Genomic DNA, 19,146 nt, shown 5'->3' with positions numbered 1-19,146 from the left:
ATTCCTTTATCTTCTCTTTCTATATCTCCTTTCTTACGTATAGCTTCTATTTTTACAATGGTGTCATTTTGCCTTTCAATTTTTTCTAACATCTCTTTTACTATGCATTTTCTTTTCTGATCATTCCTTTTTCTCTGTCTTCATTAATTATGTATAGATTCTTCTTTTGTATTGTTTCTATAGTACTAGGATTATTTCCTTTGTCTTCTATACGTGTTGTTCTTTCCATTATTAGGTCATCTTTTTTATTATTACTCTTTTGTCTTTCTATATCATCTTCTTCTTGCATTATTTCTATAGGACTACTTTCTTTTCCTACTTCTATTATTCCAAACTTCTTTTATACTATGTGATTATCTTCTTTACTATTTGTCAAGGTTGTTTTTAGTGTTTTTACGTCATTTCTTTCATCAATTGTCTCTATTAGGCTATCTTTTTTACTATTTTTTATATATGTCATGTTTATAGATATGTTAGTACTTACTAAGTTATTCTTTTGTCTATTACGCCAATTATCTATTATGGTTTTTGCTAAAGGTGATCTATAATGAGATTCAAATTCTCTTTCTTTTTCTAACTTTGAATTTAAAGCGTTCATTTTTTCTAATAAGCCCAAAAAACTACCATTTTTCCTTTCTACTTTAGTGTTTGTTATGGATTTTTCTACAATTTCTAAAGATTCTAATTTTTTATTAATCCTATCTAACAAACTATTATTGTGTCTATCAATCTGTTGGTTGATTTTATCTCCTGTTAATGTACTCCAATTATTTGTGCTATTATTATAGTTATAATCATTTATATCACTATCAGAATCAGGATCTGTATCATCATAATCTTGCCCATACAAATATGCCCACCTTCTCCAAATGAAATTGAGCCGGATATAATTATTGAAGTTTAGAAGGCCTTTGCAATGGGAGAACCTATTTGGACAATAATTTGTTAAAACCCACAAGTTTTTGCATCGGAATTTAACAAAAGCAAGGATTATTATAAATAAATTCTTAATATTAATGTCAGAATAGAGAAAATATGCTACCAACATAAACCTAAATTTCTTCCTTTTTTTTTTCTTTTTAAAGGAAAGAAAAAAGAGAGTAAAATGTGGATAATCCTACCAACCTTGCACCAATAGGTATTATCTTGTTGCAAAGAAAATATAAATGATAACTTGTTTAATTAAAAAATTAACAACAATAAATGATGGCTTATATTCAAGAACATAAATAACAATGCTACATCGTATAGACAAATGAAAGGAAAAATTTGGACTAGCAGGAGAAAAGAAAAAAGGCGTACACACACACAAACACGAAGTCCTTCAACCCCACAGTCCTTAGATTAAAGAAATAGGAAATTACAAACCTGAAGCCTGAAGTATCACAAGGAGGATACACTCAATTCAGTGAGGAATTCTCCAAAGCTTTTCAATATGAGACTGAGTTCATGAAGTGTTGACCATAGCAAGGTGTGCACAAGAGCTACAAATCTATACATCCAGGCTATCCAGCTAATTATTGTGTTATAGAGGATTTTGCACTGGCATAGCCAAATGCTGCCACAAACATAAGAAAATTTTACACCATAACATAAGAGAACAGGTAATATGAAGTTGTCTACATCTAATACAAATGCATGCAGGAGCTTTATGTAATGTAAAAGATCTCAACTTTTAGGCCATCAGTGACAGCTCAGAAAAGAAATGTTAGATACAGGACCTCATAAGACTATTAGGTTGCTCACACACCAAAGTTAAATATTATTAATCTGTATGGGCATGTGACCATATACTTGCCTGTATTTTTTCTTTTTACTTTTTTGTTGGTAGTTATATACTTGTCAGTATGTGGTAAGAGGAAGAAGGGAAAAGGCGAAAAGCTGCCTGTGGAATTTTTCTTCTTTTCTTGGGCGGTGTGTGGTATATGCATTTGGTTTGCAAGATAAGTACCTAACAAAAATGTTTTGAGTTGCCACTACCGAGTTCATGACTTGGATAAATCCACACTCATCAAATTATCAATCAACATTAATTCCAGAATCATATGGATTCTAACACACTGCAAGGGGCATAAGGAGCAATAATAACTTCCCTGCCAAGCTCCCCCCTCCTTTTGTTTATGCAAATGGCTTTAAGTTTTCAATCTAAAATCATTTAAAAATTTTAATTATAATTATCACAGAAGGAAATGAAAGACAGAAGTTTTTGACATACGAACAAACTTCAACGAAACCATCACAAAGCATGGATACAAAATGTGCTATCTAAAGATTTAAGAAACAAACCTTTGAGCAATCAAGGCATCATTGTTATAACAGATAACTTTGCAAACAAAACATCTGAGCAAGTGGATATGTAAAAGCATACCCAACAGTGTCAAAATAATATAAGTAAAATTGCATAAAGCATCCCACGAGAGAGACCGAACCCAGAATTTGACCAAAAACTTCGATAATATATATGACAATGGATACAATGCAGCAGCAACAACAACAAACAAACCAAAAAAAAAAAAAAATTCAAATATTGACTAATATTCACAATGATGCGTATTGTAACAGCGACTAACATACACAATCCCAGCACATTTCAACATTCAGATATCACCTTGATTGCAACTAAATACAAAATCCAAAGAGAATCAATCAAAGCACTGCTAAGACAGAAAAAGGTATCACCACTAAGACAGAAAAAGAGAATCAATCAAAGCACTGCTACTAACGTACACAATCCCAGCACATTTCAACATTCAGTTATCACCTTGATTGCAACTAAAATACAATATCCAAATGAATAAGGTATCACCACTAGGACTGAAAAAGAGAACCAATCAAAGCACTGCTACTAAAGTACAAAATCCCAGCACATTTCAACATTCAGATATCTGAATGTTTCTCAAAAAAAAAAAAAAAAAAACGTTCAGATATCACCTTGATTGCAACTAAATACAAAATCCAAATGAATAAGGTATCACCACTACGACAGAAAAACAGAATCAATCAAAGCACGGCCATAACATATCAAACTGGTAGATGATGATCAGTATCAAGTGTTCTGTACTGTACTATAAGGGGTCAATTCCTAGACCACAATAAGTAAAATACAGAAAATCCACAGCTTGCCCTCTACTGGCAGCCAAAAAAATGCCTCGCTACCAAAAGAATATTACAATACATATATCCACACCCTTATGACACAAAATAATTTGACATTATTTCAACTACACCTTCACCCCCATCAGAACAAGGGGAAAAAATGAGGCACCAAAACCCCACTCAATAACACAAGACAAAAATGCCATAACCGCTAGGTCGTCCTTGCCCCTACACTCAACTTGCATCCTTAACTTCAGCTTGAACAATTTGCCTGCCTGCATATCAGTAGCTGCTCCCCATTGGAGGCATACCAAAAGGTGGCATAGGAGGCATCCCCATTCCACCCATAGGCGGTGGAACAAACCCTCCCATTCCTGGTGCACCTCCCATACCGGGCATTGGAGGTGCAGGCAAAGCAAGAGGCAGCAACTGCGCATACATGTTCTGCAACAGAAGACACACATCAATTAGAGCCAACATTATAATTGAACCACAAAGAAGAGAATGAAAAAAGAGAAGGGGATACGGGTATGGCAGATAAAAGACCTAAATGAGAAAATATTTGGCTTAGATATTTAAAATATGGCTTAGTAATATCAAAACCCAGAAATTTTAACAAATCTATAGCACAAGCAAAAATAATAAAAATACTCTCCACAGAGCCCAGAACAACGAGCAAACTTTAAGCCAACAAAATAACAGGCCTGAAATGATTACCTGTTGTTGAATCACATCCTTCTCTTCCTTCTCTTTAATCTTAACCTCATTCAGAGCCTCAATTTTGTCCTTCACAAGTTCATCAACTTTGCCTGTGTATTCACGGACGAACTACAAAAGGAAAGGAAAGACAGTGAGAGAATTTGTAAATGAGATTCCAAAAGGGTGTCCATGTTTCTATGATTTCCAACTGCAGAACCATTGATAGTAAAAGCACAATGATTTATAATTTTTTTTTTTAAACCTCTTGAGCAATAGTCTATAGATTGCAGTGCTCGCCCCATCTCCCCCCCACCAAAGGAAAGACAGTGAGAGAATTTGTAAATGAGATTCCAAAAGGGTGTCCATGTTTCTATGATTTCCAACTGCAGAACCATTGATAGTAAAAGCACAATGATTTATAATTTTTTTTTTTTTAAACCTCTTGAGCAATAGTCTATAGATTGCAGTGCTCGCCCCATCTCCCCCCAGCCCCCTTCTTCCCAAATGGGGTATATTAATGTCCACGATACAACAATAAAACTCTTGCCAGCAGAGGTGGCACCATTGAATGATCAAAAAAGGTCAATCAACAGAAGCAGGATCTACGTTAAGAAACATAATCTATCAAAACTAAATCCAAGATTCATGAACGCTCAGCACCAAGCATGAGCTCGATACCTCACATTTGACAAGACAGACTTAGGGTCTATGCTAAGAAACATAGTCTATCAAAACCAAACCCATGATCCATGAACACTCTGTGCCAAGCATGAGTTCAATGCCTCACATTTAACGAGACAGACTTAGCACCTAAAACGCAAGCTTATTTTTGCCAAAAAAAAGATAAATTTCAAAGTACAAATGATATAGTAAATCACCTGTAACAGATATGGGAAAGCAAAGTCGATCATATTGTTCATCCAGGCAAGTTCAAGAGCAATATCTGCCCGAATCAAATCATAACAAACAAAGAGGCATGATGCGAAGCATTCCTTCTTTCCCTGCAAGATCAAATTAAAACCAAAATTAAATTAAAATAATAGATAAACATAAATTATACGAAGCCAACTTCAAAAAATAAAAATAAAAATTGCCACCATGCTTGAAAAACGAAAGCAAAAGATAGGGTGCGGGGAATTGTTTTTTCCAAATCTGAGAAGTTGATTGATTGACAACCTTCACATGGAAACATCCCTCTACTGACACAACTACCATTGCAAACTAACATTACTATTGAGTGAGAAACCTTTGGTTTACAAAATTGTAAATACCTAATAATTCCATGCAATAGGCAACGTCTATGGAAGTACATACCCAAGTAAAACCTATTTAAATCTCAGTGAGTAGAACAGTGAACATGTTCTAAGCTTAACTAGGTACCTTTTCAATGAAGTAAACTAGCAATTCCTCTGCAAGTTCACGGTCACCAGATTGTGAGGCTGTCTCCATGGCATCTTTGTAAAGGTTGTCTTTCTTTGACAATGCAATGGACTGCTTCCACCTTCCAGCTTTCTTGTAAATATAAGCAGCAACACGTCTCATTTCAAGAAGCTCGTGTTTCTCAATCTGCTCAAACACAAATCAATGAGGCCTGTGCAATTGGACTTGTTCACAGAGAACCACAAAGTAAAATAATTGCATCTAACCTTCTGTGCAAGACCAATTTGATCAAAGTTATCATGCAGATCAATTGATTCACGCAATCTATCATAGTCTTCCTCCTCAACATATATTCCATTCAACGCCTCATTCACAGCAGCCACATTGTTACTCTGAACTGCAACCATATATGGCTTCACAAGATGCAGGTGACCAGCCTGATGTTACATGATAAGAAAAATCTCCAGAGTTAGAGCCATGAAAGAAAGTCATAATAATAGATTCCAATAAGATCATTAAGCCGTAGAAGTAATACCTTCCGCATAATGTCAACAACACGTGTATGGTCCACACGAAGTGCAAGCACATTGAGAAGGTCATTAATAAGATCTGGATGTTCTTGCAAATAGAAGTGCACAGCCTTGTAATACAGCTCCACATTAGCAACTTTAACTGCAACGTCTTTAAACTGCATGTGATCCCATGCCTCAGGGGAATGGTTCATTATAGTAGTTGCAGCATTGTCAAATTCATCATATTGGATATACAGATAGGTGAGTTCCTTCCAATGCTGTTGTTCATCACAAGCTCGTATAAGCTTTGGAATATTGAGACGGGTTGAGAACAGCTTGATGTGCTCCATAAGCTTCTCAGGACGGTATCTAGCATACAGAACTCCCAACTCAGTAAAGATGCCCATATGTGCACGTTCCAAACCTAAACCGCTCTCCATAAGAGAGATTAGCTCATTGAAGCATCCTCTATTCTGGTAATATTCACTGACCTCTTCCAAGTCATCCACCTATAAGATTCATAACACAGACCAACATCAAGTAAAGGTTAAACAAATGTATAAATTATCAATATAGAACATGCTGGTTATATAACAAAAAATGCCAAGCATGAAACACTGCCAAGCAATGTTCTCATCTTCCTTCTCTGCAGGGGCCCATCTTTCAAGCTTCCAAAAATTCCATGCAACAGATGCTGAATGAAAACAGATTTCAAAATTCAAAGAAAGTATAAAGAATGCAACATTTCACCTGTATAATAATGTTGAGCCCACATATCTGAGCTAAGCGGAACTCCTCCGCATCAACACAAGCAAAGCAGACTTCCTTCCATGTTTTTGAACTGTTAGCTTTCCTTGCTGCATCCACAGCACCTTGGAACTGTCTTAGTTTCACAAGTGTGATAGCCAACTTGGCCCAATTAGATATAAAGGCAAATATTATCTTTGCAGCCTCATATAAGGCTTCATCATATAAGCGATCACCAACATTTTGGAGATTAGCCACATTTGGCATGAGAATAAACTCTTCAATGTCACTCAGCCTATCTATTTTGGCATATGCATAGATGAGCTCACTGTCAACCTTGGGCTCTTTCACCTTCTGCCTAACCATCAGAAGGTACCTCACCAAGTCATGGTAAACATCAGCATCCTCAGAAGCACGAATAACATCCAAAAATTGAGTTGCATCATCTGCACGAATAAATGACTCAATGGCATCACTCACCAGGCCCTCCCTGAGTTGAGCCTTGCCCACTTGGCTCCAAACTGCATCTTCTTCAACACGGAATGCAAACTCCACAGCCCGTTCAATGCTTCGGATATTATCCAATAAGACATTGACAGCCTGAACATTCAAGTTAAACTTCTTGAAAATTGCAAATGCTTCCTCATAAAGTTGGGCTTCCACGGCCACTTCCCCAACTGCAGGTCCATCAAAGTTGTCTAGTCTATTAATGTAATCCATAACTCTAGATGGATCTGCTTTAATGGCTGTCAGAATGAGCAGGTTCTGCAGATTAAAGTTCCCACTGAATGCGGAGTTCTGCAGCACAATCTTTTCAAGGAGCTCAATTAATTCGTGAGGTAGATCAGCAGTCATGAAAGCCTTAACAGCAGCAGAAACTTGTTCTGGGCTCTTGCTTTCAGGCAAAGCAGTAGACACAACTTGATCAATGAGCTGTCTTCTAAAGACATTTTCAGGGTTAAGAACTTTCTCCCAAAGATCGCCATCCATCCTTTCTACCACATATCTGAAATCAAAGTATGAGTTAATAAACTGCCAAGCACCACAATACAATGTAGATAATCAAACAAAAATACTGAACAAATCACAAACCTTGCTTGCAGTTTGAACAAAGAATTTTTATTTGTGACATTGATGAGCTCATCATCACATTGTCCTCGCCGGTAAGCCACAACTGCCAGGGTAGGATCGCGTTTCTCACAATATTTACCCACAACACGGGAATCATAATAGGGGTTCGTGGTGAGGAAGTGCTCTGGATTGTTGTTGCTATCAATGATGATTTTACCCAAAGCATTATGAACATGTACATCTTGGCTTCCCTCACTCACAAGATGCTCCAAGAACTGAGTGAGTAAACGAAGTCGATTCCTAATTACCACAGAGAAAACATGAGAAAAAATATCAAGAATTGAGAAAAAGAACCATGAAGCGATGAAATAGAGTTGGAACACCACCTCTTCTCACATTCCTCCACAAGGGGCTCCACTGGAAGCAAAGAACGGACAGAAAGAATCAAGCCTTTGATAAAATCTTCAGGACACTCATCATCTAGCAGCTGCCCAACAACTAAAGGAGCATTCCCTGGGTTCACCTATTAAAAGAGAGACATAAAGTATCAAGTACAAGAAACAAGTAAAATTCACATAACAGGAAAGGCATTTGCAAAAGCTCAGGGTGCCACAAGTAACATTTAAAACCTCATACCTTTTGAACATAACCTTCAATGTAACGAAGCATGTTATTTGAGTACAGATAGTGTGTGAGATCTGGAACAAACCCAAAACGATCACAAACATTAATTAGTGGGCGTGCATCTGGAAGCTTAGCTTCCATTAAAAAGTTCTTCGTTTTCTCCGGGTCATAGAAATTTGACTCTCTGGTCACACGCTCAACCTCTTTGATTTGTCCAGTTTTAGCAGCTGCCTCAATGTACTTAAAGTGAATGTCAGGGTCCTCACTGTCCCATATGCGAAAATGAATTAGCAAAAAACAAAATGGACATACCAATAACTCGCCAAAGTTTTAAGTTTTTCTTTATTGAACAGATTACCTGGAGCTCAAAAATGACCCAAGGAAAAAGTACAGTCCTTCATATGACTTAAATTGCTCAAAAAGCTTTATGCATGAATCAATACCCAACTGTTCACAATATTCCTTGGCAGCCTGCATAGATGCATGTAAGTAAGCTTCAGTTAAATACTAATTAAGATACTCCATAACATAACACAAGACAATGACATTTACCTGCACAATTATCTGAAGATTGCCTCTTAGGTTGACCAATAAAAGGTCCTTCATACACTCCAAAGCCCATTCTCGTGACAGAGTGCCAAAAAACTCTACAAGTGACTGTGATGAACCACAAAATCAGTATGAAATTTAACAACCATCATGTACTGAAAGATATAAGCATTGGAGTACATAAACCTGTGGCTCAATTGCATGTGTATTCACAATGACGCGTTTAATATCTGGCAACTCTGTGTAATGCTGCATCAGAAGTGAAATGTTTTAACACAAGAACATTTAACTAAATGTGAGAAAAAAATTAATGAATACAAAAGAACGGCAAGAAGACATTACTTGCAGAGCACGAATATAAAGACCAGCTTTTTCACAAAGTTGGCCAATTCGAGGACGGTCATAGTGGCTGAACATTCCATTGGCTAATATAGCATCAGCTACATTTGGAAAAGTTACCAGATTGATTTCCAGGACCTATATATAAGAAAGTGTTACAGAGCTCAAAATGGGTACAACTATACAAACCGAAATCACATCACCTTAACAAAGAAAGTGAGAGTTAAGGAAAAACCTTTGTTTGAAGGAAACCATGTTCAGGAAGATTTGGCTTCAAAACATCTAATAGGAAGGCCGTCGCCTCACGAATCAAGTTCCTCTGAAAAAGACAGAATAGAAAGCAAAAAACTATTAACTATAATCACTTAAACCTTCTGCAAAATTTGCAACAATGAGAATTAATTTATGCTTTATGAAGCATGTTGACAAGAAACTATAACAACGGAAAAGCACAAATCATTGTCGTTATTAAATCAATATAACAACTTAAGCACCGCTAGAATCAACAAACCTGAAGAAAGAGATCTGTTATGGTATTGTAATCAACTGGACAACCTCCCTCCATTTGAGACATCATTAATGCAAAATTGACAGCTCCCTACATTCCAAAAATAAATATTAGCTCTATAGTTTCAAAAAGAAGAAGTCTATCCTATAGACTACAGCTACATTGATTTAAGTATGGTTTCAAAACAATGGTACACCAAAACAGACAGTTATCAAGAAAAAGGACATTGGCAACATATGAAAAGGTTTGATCTTCAAGTACTAAAAGTTACAAAACATACAAGCATGCAAGAAATACTATGCAATACCTGAGGATCTGAACGAAGAATGGTTTGCAGAAGAAACAGATAGTCTGGAGTGTACCCAACCTAAATCAACAAAGAAATAATGATACGCTCAGGTTGCAGAATAACTTGACAAAATATCAGAAAAATATAGTAGTAACAATAATCACAATAATAACAATAGTAATAATAAGCATCCCTTCACCTGCTTTGAATAGATCAGAATTTTGTCAAACTCCCTCCGCTCAGCAAAAGCAGCAACGACTTTCGGAGTTGCTCTGGCTTTAATATATATTTTCAATGCTAGATCATTATCCACGGTCTACAATAAAACGTGATTACCAATAAGAACACAACAGGAAAAATAATTACAGATCCAGCAGCTTTGGGATTAAGTATACAAGACACCCAATAAATTTTATTCAGGAGAAAAGTATTTGATATTATTAAATCCCAAGTTGCACATCAAACCTTCACAAGATCCCCTAGTTCCTCGCTGCATTCCAGCTTATCCTCTGCCAACCAATTTTCCAAAAGATTCTTTTTGTTTTGGTTCACAACTAGGCGTGATAATTCCAATGACTCAAATGCATTAAGCTTTCCTCTCGTCAATAGTGTCCCAAAATATTGCAACAGCGGTGGCGTTTGCCCAGCTTGAACAGGAACACTCTGCAACAGAGCAAAATGTTAACTTAATACGACAAGTCTATTTCAGGGAATGTTCCATTCAGGCAAGGAAACAACCAGGACTTCATACAATCTCAACTCATCAAGTACATTTTACGCTAATTGGTCGATTAAAGGTCCTTTACCATACCCATTCTTTAACATATATATATATATATATATCTCAAGGAATATGTGAAAAATGTTTGTTTCCTCTCCAAACAAACACGAGTCTACTATTATATGTTTTATTCAGTAACTGCCAAAAATGCATAAACAAATGCCAATAGAAGTAGGAACAATATTCTGCAGATTGAACCATTATCCCCCCCCCCCTCCCTTTTTTTTTTCATGCACATACGAACCCAAAATCCCCCACAATAAGGGGAGGCCAACAAGTGAAATTTATAATTTTTATACAGGAGGAGTGCAGGCAAGGCTTGAACTCAAGACCACCTACTTTGATACCATGATAAATAACCCTTTCACAAAGCTTAAACTGATAATAAAGGGTTAAGTTTATCATTTAACCATTATTATAACATTTCAATACAATAAAGTGTTAAAAAGTGAGATCTTAATTGGCAAGAAATCAAATGAAGACAAAATGACATATGCACAACATACACTAGGATGAACAGTGTTGAAACTATGAACATATTAGCAACAGATTAAACATGAAGATTGGAAAAGTAAAATTTTAAACCTGAAATTTTGCAACTGTGTCAGGTGTACGGAGGATTCCTTGTGGAGACTCAGCAGCAAGCTCCGCAGCTTCTTTGTATTTTGTTTGGGCAAACAATTCTTGGAAACGTTGGACAACCTGAGATCCAAGAAAGCACATTCCCAGATTTTCAGCATTATAGAGAACACAGAAATAGAAAATAAGGACCAGTTGAACATCAAGAACATTTCATTTCATTAGAACAAAATACATGGCAAGTCATCAAGTGCAGCATGAAACATCATTGTTTTCATCACTATGAGAGATCACGCCTAACCACAACAGAATAACAAGAAAAAAGAAGCATAAAGATAAGTTGAACACATCCCATGTCCACATCCATGGTGGATACTTAAGAGGGATATACAATATTGAGGACAACAAGATGTATAGAGTGCTTTAATAATTACAAACACCAAACTATCAAAACATTAGCATAATAAAAAAACTATAGCATATCTGCATCACTACATTAAATACATTACCAAGTTTTGACTTTGATACTTACTTTTATCTGACAGAACCATCCTATTTAACAAAATCATTACTATATTTAGATAGAAAAAGAATCACTTACCAGCTGCTCAGCACCAGGAAGATTCCCTCTTTTGGCAAGATTGACAGCTAGCTCCAAATTGTTCAACTGTAAAAATATCCAGGTAATAATTGTAAAGCAAATGGTCATTTTCCTATAAAACCTTGAAGAAAATGCAAGACTGAACATACCTGGCCACTGACAAATGGCACAATCGTTTGTTCGTTGACAGTAGCCAGTAGCACCTGTCCACGCCTATTGACAGCATAAAAACCTCCCAATGATGAAGCTTCCGCTGTCAAAAATATTGGATCTGGACTAATTCTATTTCTATATACTGCAGTAGCGGTCTCCATGTCATAAACAAATAATAGTCCAAGCTTGGTGATCACATAGATCAAATTGTATTTCTGGGATATCTGTCAATTAACAAATTCATGAATAAAACAATGATGCTGCTATTTACTACAATGAATAAACGGAGGAGCGACTTTAATACCTGCATTGCAACTGGAAAGTCATCGGCAAAATCTGGTGGGAAGAAAAGATCTGCTTGTTTCTTTGTAAAAGACGGCTTCCCTACCAACAAAAATGCAAAGTTAGATATTTATTGACTCCAGAAAATCACAGAAGCAGGAATGGTATGCTATAAGTTATAAGTTATAACCACCAAAAACAAATTGTCAAATTCTTTAAACTAATTCAGCCTGCCTTGAGGGTTCCCACTTGATACCAAACCACATTCAAAATTCTCAACTTCCTACTTCCTATATTCATAAACTCCAGGACACATCTTGACAAGCCCAAACATAGCAAAATTTTAAATTACTTAGGACCTATTTGAATTGAGGGGGAAGGGAGGGGGAGTGGAGGAGAGTAGAGTTAGTTGAAATAAGGCTAATTTTGGGTCAATTCTACTCTACTCTCCCTATCTTCCCCTCAATCCAAACGAACCATTAGTAAAAATACAACATCTTCAAAATCACAAGTCAAGCGTCCAAAGATAGAACCATGCGAATACTGGTATACAATTATATTTTCCATTTTTTTTTTTTTAGAATCTCGCCTTTTCTCTGTAGAAATTTCAATAACTTACAACACAACACCACAATTGTTTATGCATGTTATTATCAAAATTCCAATCCAGGCAACATTAGCCAATCCATCAGATTCTCATGATTTTAAATAAATTTAGGGGCCAAGCTACCTATTTCCATTTACCATGCCAGCAGTTGCAACCAATTACTGATTAACATCAAAAGTAATTTGGTACTTTCATCCTTAACAATCTCTTCTTGATTTCAGGGACGTAAAAAAGGTAATTAGATCTAGTAAGTTCACCTGGCTGGGCACCAAGCTCAATAATATGTAACTTTGATGTAATCTGTCCAGCATTGAGGGTCTTTGTCGCAAAGGAAATAAGAACAGAAGGATAATCATTTCCTGGTACCTGTAAAAACATACAAGTTCATGGAATTCTGTAAGCACGTGTGTGAGAGTATGCAATGTTGGAAAGGGACTAGGAAAGGGAAACCATGGCACCTTAAATTGGGCAAATGATGCAGCATGTGCTTCAAGAGCTTGACTGCGCTGCTGATCAATGGAGAAAAGTTGCATATTCCCTTTAACCAATTGTGGCCTCTGTAAACAAAATCAGATGAGGAAATCAAAAACAGAATACCACCAAAGTTGTCCAAAACAATTCATCACATAAATACACAGAGTAGCATCTGACAAAATTACAACATTAAAAAATACAAAAAGTAATCTGAAACTCAAATTATTTTTTATGAGTAGAATAAGAACAAGATTATGTTATATGTTAAAGCATCCAATCCAATAGTTTAAGGCTTTAAGATACTGAAACTCATAAATTATTTAATGGCCAGATCTAACAGATTGTACTGCAGGGGACAGGACAACTCCGTGTTTCCAAAAGTTATATATAGACATGGTAAATTAACCAAGCTGAAGGACTGCGAATCATCCAATTAGATGTAGGAAAACTTCTCAAGCCCAGTTCGCTTGAAGCAGCATGTGTTTTGCAACTTAGGCCAGACCCTGCCCGGCCACCACAATAACATTGATTACATGTATACTTTTCTTTGATAGGTAAACATTGATTACATGTATACTACCATTTATATCCTCTCTTTTTTTTGGGAAAACAGGTTTTCGCTTGGGTAGCATTTCTATTTATCCCTTGTGAGAAAGAAACACACCCTCTATACATGAGATGCAATCGATTTCTTTTCTTCTTCTTTTTTTTTTTTGGTTAAGTAACAATGTAACCAACTTGTTTTTTACCCATAAGTTACATGCACGGTGGATTTTGAAACCATGATCTAACCCTCCACCTCATTCTAAAAAATGAGGGAAAATGTCAGCTGAGATAGAGCTCATTCAAGAAATAACGTAACCATCTTTGTACAGGCATTAACAGAAATAGTAACACACCTCAGGTGCACCAGGAGCAATTCCAATCAAAACCAACCACTTTTCAGAAGGGTCACATCGATAGTTTATAATCTGATTGTTTGCCAAATTAGCTGTTCTATCAAACATCTTTACAGGTTCAGAATCACCTACATAAGGAAATGCAGTGAAGAACATTAATAGAAAACAATGTCAACTTAACAAGATAGCCAATACCATAAATATGAACATATCCATGAAAAAAATATCCTTATAAGCCGAAAAGCTATGGCAGCATGATAATGAAATAGGTTAAATAAAACCAATTTACCTTCAATTGACCAGTGATATACTGAGGTCTGTGTCACCAGGCCCAGCATCTTTGGCGTAATCCACTTCCAAAAGACAATCTATTAAGGAAGCAAGGAGACTTGGTTTAGCTAAATGATTTTGATCTCAATGGAACAAAGTGGACCATCAAAATATTTCACAAACTGTAAGGAGGATGCTAAAAAGTAAAGTCCTCACCTGCTCAGGCATCTGATAAGATTTCATTTTTGCTTTCATCTCAATGTTAAATATTTGCAAGTGATCTTGATTAGTTCCTTGTATTTGGGCTGCAGAAGAATGTCACAGACACAGTTAATGAGAAAACAATGTAAGAACAAAGAACAACAGAAGCGTGCACAAACCCAAAACATATAGATATATACTTCAAAAAAGGACACCCTTCATTTTTTTAAAACCAGAAGAACATAAATCTAAGCTACATTACAGAGTATCACAATTAGCATCTCGACAATAATATTCTTTCTTGACCCAGAGAGCGACAACACTCAGGCAGTATCAACAGTTATACAAGCAAGTAACACAGTGCATGACACCACTGGTTCAACCAGTTGCATACATAAACAAAATGGATCACACACTTATGATCATACAACATCAACACGAGCAGAAAAAAAAAGACCATACCAATCATAAAAGCAATTCCAAATATGCATCTGCAATGCTGAATTCAAAACTGATAACAATGTCCTACCTTTCAAAGCAAGGATTCTGGAATTTGGATTCATGAGCGCAGAGTCTGCGGTAATAGGCCGCCTCAAAGGCTGCATTGGCATACTCATATCAATAATAACAACGCTATTCTGCGGCGCTGTTTCCCGAACACATATATACTTATCGGATTCCATAGTAACATGAGTGAACGTGATGAATTGTGGATTGATCCCAATGCTCGGTAACTGCAATTCACATCAGAATTCAGATCACACAAACTCATCCCTCAGCCTCTAAGTATGGCAAAATTATATCCTTTGCAATAAATTATCAAAAAAATTTAGAAATAATGTTAAATTTTACAGATCTAACTATAAACCATACATTTCCAATCAAAATAAACCTCGAAACATACTAAGCATTAAAAAGCACTGTTCAAAATAGCAAATCGAGGAGAATAAAGCACAGTATTTGACCTAGAATCGAAATTGAATGAACAGGAATTACTAAATTAACGCGATTAACGTATACAATGCATTTTCAGCTTAAAACAAAGTTACGATTCAAAATTTAAGCATAAAGTTGAAAGAGAAAGCTTCGAATCGAAGTGGAGAATGAGAGAGGACTGACAGTTAGGGCCTCTTTCATGGTGATCGGAGCGTTGGCGGCCGCCATGGTGGCTGAGATCGACGGAGGCTCCGCAGATCTGTGGCTGCGATTGAATCACCAGTTGAGAGTCGGAGATGCAAAGCTCACGGAGGATTCGAATCGCCGCAAGATCTGGAAGCAGCGACCAAATTCAGAGACTCAGAGAGAGATCGATCTACAGCGAGAGAGAGAGAGGGTGTGATGCGTTTTGAGCTGTGATTTGGTAATTAAGAAATGAAGAGAAAGGGAAAGAAAGAAATGTGATTTTGCAACGGAATAACGAGAAGCAGAAATCGAACAGGGCCTAAGGGGAAAGTGAAAGGGAACACACTATATAGAAAAATCTCGTCGATTTGGAATAAGACGTGTGTTGAGATGCGCTGTGCCTGTGCCTGTGCCTGGGTGCGCAAATGTGGAAGTGGAATTTACTTTCTTTTGGTTTTTATAGCCACTGGGTCGAGTCCGGCCCAACACGACAGCTCGGACTTCGGACATTTTATCGTGTCAAACTGTGGTTTGGAGAAGGGAATTGAGGTCCGGTCCAGACTGTAAAGATTCGTGTTTGGCAAAATGGGAGGGTGGGAGAGAAAAAATATAAAAGTAAAAGAAAGATGAAAACTACATTTTCGTCTTTATATTTTCACGTAATTCTCATTTTAGTCCTTTATTTTTTATTTTCACCGTTTTTTCTCACAATCCTAAAAAACGCATCTCATTTTTGTCTCTACCATTACATCAGAAACGGAAAATGCACACGTGGCAAACGGAGTGCACTGTTGACACACTAAAAGCAAATGTAATCATTAAAATTAAATTAAAAAAATGTTATTTGGCATTAAAAAATGCCACATTAGCATCTAAATTTAAAAAACTAATTTATCAATTTTAACTAAATAAAATAAAACTAAAAACATAATTAAAAACCAAAAACCACATGAGTCAAGATTTAAGTGTATCTAGAACAAGAACAATAAAAATACCAAACCATATGTTTTTCAAAAAAATTAAAAAAAAAAAAAAAAAAAAAAAAAAAAAAAAACCAACCCAAATTTAAATACAAGAACAACATTTTCCTTTTAGGGTGTGTTTGTTTCGGTTGAAGGTGAATTCGGGAAAACAATTTACACCCTGCCGTGTCTTTGGTTACGCATGGAAAATTTGGTCAAACCGAAAATAATTTCCGTTGACTATAAAATACCCACCCCATAAGTGTAAATCATTTTACACTTTGATTTTACCTTCAAACCATTTCCATCCTCAGAAAATTTCTCTCCTCACTCACTCTCATCACTCATGCCAAGCCCAAGCCGAAGGATGGAGAGAGCTATCGCCGGTGAAGCCCAGGTCCAATCCTCGACCCACGGCCCCACCAGTCTGATCGCACCGCTCAAACCCATCGCTGATCTGATCGCGCCACCTCAGCTTCTCCGTCGTCCTCAAACCCATCGCCGATGAACCTAGCTAAACCCACCATGATTTCACCGCATCCCAGTCCCCAACCCACGACCTTATCGTCGTGCCTACAAGCCCCTCTGCCAATGAAGGTAGTTTCTCATCTACTTCACCTTCGTCCTCTCTCTCACTCATTAGACCCATCCTTCTTCCACCCACACTGTTGCTGCCTTTAATTTTTATTTTTTTTTAATTGTAAAATAACATTTTTGCTTGGGTTTTGGAGGATTGGTGGTTGGGGTGATTCATGGGTTTTAATGGTGGTGGGTTGGGGGTGAGTTTAAGCATTGATGGTGGTCGATTGGGGGGGTGGATTGTTGGCTATGGTGGTTTGTGGGTTTCAATGGTGGTGGATTATGGGTTTTGGTAGATGGTTTTGATATTGATTTTGAGATTAATGGGTTTTGATTATGATTTTTCAAATTAATTGGTTATGTGGTGGATGATGGTGGCTGGGTTTAGGAGCTGAGAAAATGTGAAAATTTTGTAGGAAAATAGCATTTTCAGAATATTACCAAATACCGAAAATCGTTTTTTGAACTATTTTCAATTGCAGAACCAAACACCCGGATTTCATTTTCCTTACGGGAAAACAATTTCCCCTAAAATCATTTTACACTCAGAATTAACTTTCCATTGAACTAAACACAGCCTTAGTCTTTCATCCTCTCCTTTTCATTAAAACCCACACAATCCCATCCTCTCTATCTCTCTTTTCCTCTCTCCCTTATCCTCTCAAATCCACACCCCAGGCAAACATGAGAAAGAAGAGAGCAATGAATCTGAAGTTGATTTCGTTTTGGCTAGTCTGAGGTTGATTCCGTTTGGATTTGATAGCTTCAAATCTGAGGATGCAAATGGTTTGGTTTTGGCTCTAAGGTTTGGATTTAAGGTTTCTATTTGGTTTCTCTGAAAATAAGAAAATTTGGGTTTTGAGTTTTGTGTTTGGGGGTCGAAAATATGGGTTTGGCTAAAGCCATGTTTGAGCGCTTCATAGAAAAAGCGATTAAAGTAATTATGCTTGCACAAGAGGAAGCTAGACGGCTTGGTCATAATTTTGTTGGCACAGAACAAATCCTGTTGGGTCTTATTGGTGAAGGCATTGGCATTGTTGCTAAAGTTCTTAAATCTATGGGAATCAATCTTAAAGATGCACATGTAGAAGTGGAAAAAATTATTGGAAGGGGTAGTGGATTTGTTGTTGTTGAGATTCCATTCACTCCTCGTGCAAAGTGTGTTTTGGAACTCTCGCTAGAGGAAACCCGCCAACTTGGCAACATATTTTTTTATTCCTTCGGTTCTTTTATAGCACCTTCGAATCTTGTGACAAATAAATTTCATGGAAATCTAGGTTTGGAGTTTTGTGTTTGGGGGCTGAAAATCTAGGTTGGATTTAGTATTTGGGGGCCAAAAATACGGGTTTGATTTTTGTGTTTGATGCTTTGGTGGTGTGGGGGTTTGAAATATGGTTTTAAGTTTTGTGTTTTGGCCAATTTGGGTTTGAATTCAAATTTTCTGGGTTTTAAATTTTATGTTCATCTTCAATTGCTTATTTTCTGGGCAACCATGTTCTTGGGGGAAGAACACGAAGAACAATTATTATTTAAAAAATTAAATGATAACTAAAATTTTATTTTATTTTAAAATTAAATAATTTTTTTTTAATATTTTTTTTAATTCTGTCATTTGCCACGTGTGCATTTTCCATCTCTAATGTAGCGACAGGAGCAAAAACGAGATGTGTTTTTTCAGGATAAGGAGTAAAAGCGGTGAAAATAAAAGATAGGGACCAAAGTAGAAATCAAGTGAAAATGTAGAGACTAAAATGTGGTTTTCGCCTTTATAAAAATAAACAAATAAGAAAACTATTACATTTACAAACATTTTTATTATACT

At 36.5% G+C, this 19,146-nt stretch overlaps 1 protein-coding gene across 1 annotated transcript; it reads right to left on the bottom strand.

The window, feature by feature from the left end:
• Positions 1 to 2,993: 2,993 nt before the first annotated feature.
• Positions 2,994 to 16,221, bottom strand: LOC126697749 (clathrin heavy chain 1). Its single transcript, XM_050394845.1, has 30 exons — positions 15,781 to 16,221; positions 15,191 to 15,395; positions 14,677 to 14,765; positions 14,480 to 14,558; positions 14,191 to 14,318; positions 13,276 to 13,374; positions 13,075 to 13,183; positions 12,233 to 12,312; positions 11,925 to 12,152; positions 11,776 to 11,841; positions 11,181 to 11,297; positions 10,280 to 10,477; positions 10,014 to 10,130; positions 9,833 to 9,892; positions 9,529 to 9,615; positions 9,253 to 9,336; positions 9,021 to 9,155; positions 8,865 to 8,927; positions 8,682 to 8,786; positions 8,488 to 8,600; positions 8,142 to 8,394; positions 7,892 to 8,028; positions 7,527 to 7,805; positions 6,438 to 7,440; positions 5,711 to 6,196; positions 5,442 to 5,612; positions 5,176 to 5,361; positions 4,674 to 4,796; positions 3,814 to 3,924; positions 2,994 to 3,540 (listed from the first exon to the last, which is right to left on the bottom strand). Exons 1-30 carry the CDS (start codon positions 15,823 to 15,825, stop codon positions 3,379 to 3,381), a joined length of 5,118 nt encoding a protein of 1,705 aa, XP_050250802.1. The 5' UTR covers positions 15,826 to 16,221; the 3' UTR covers positions 2,994 to 3,378.
• Between the last annotated feature and the right edge of the window lie 2,925 nt (positions 16,222 to 19,146).

Source organism: Quercus robur, chromosome 8 (genome assembly GCF_932294415.1).
Source record: "Quercus robur chromosome 8, dhQueRobu3.1, whole genome shotgun sequence".
In the NCBI taxonomy this organism is placed as follows: Eukaryota; Viridiplantae; Streptophyta; class Magnoliopsida; order Fagales; family Fagaceae; genus Quercus; species Quercus robur.
This window is presented reverse-complemented; position numbering and strand designations above follow the sequence as displayed.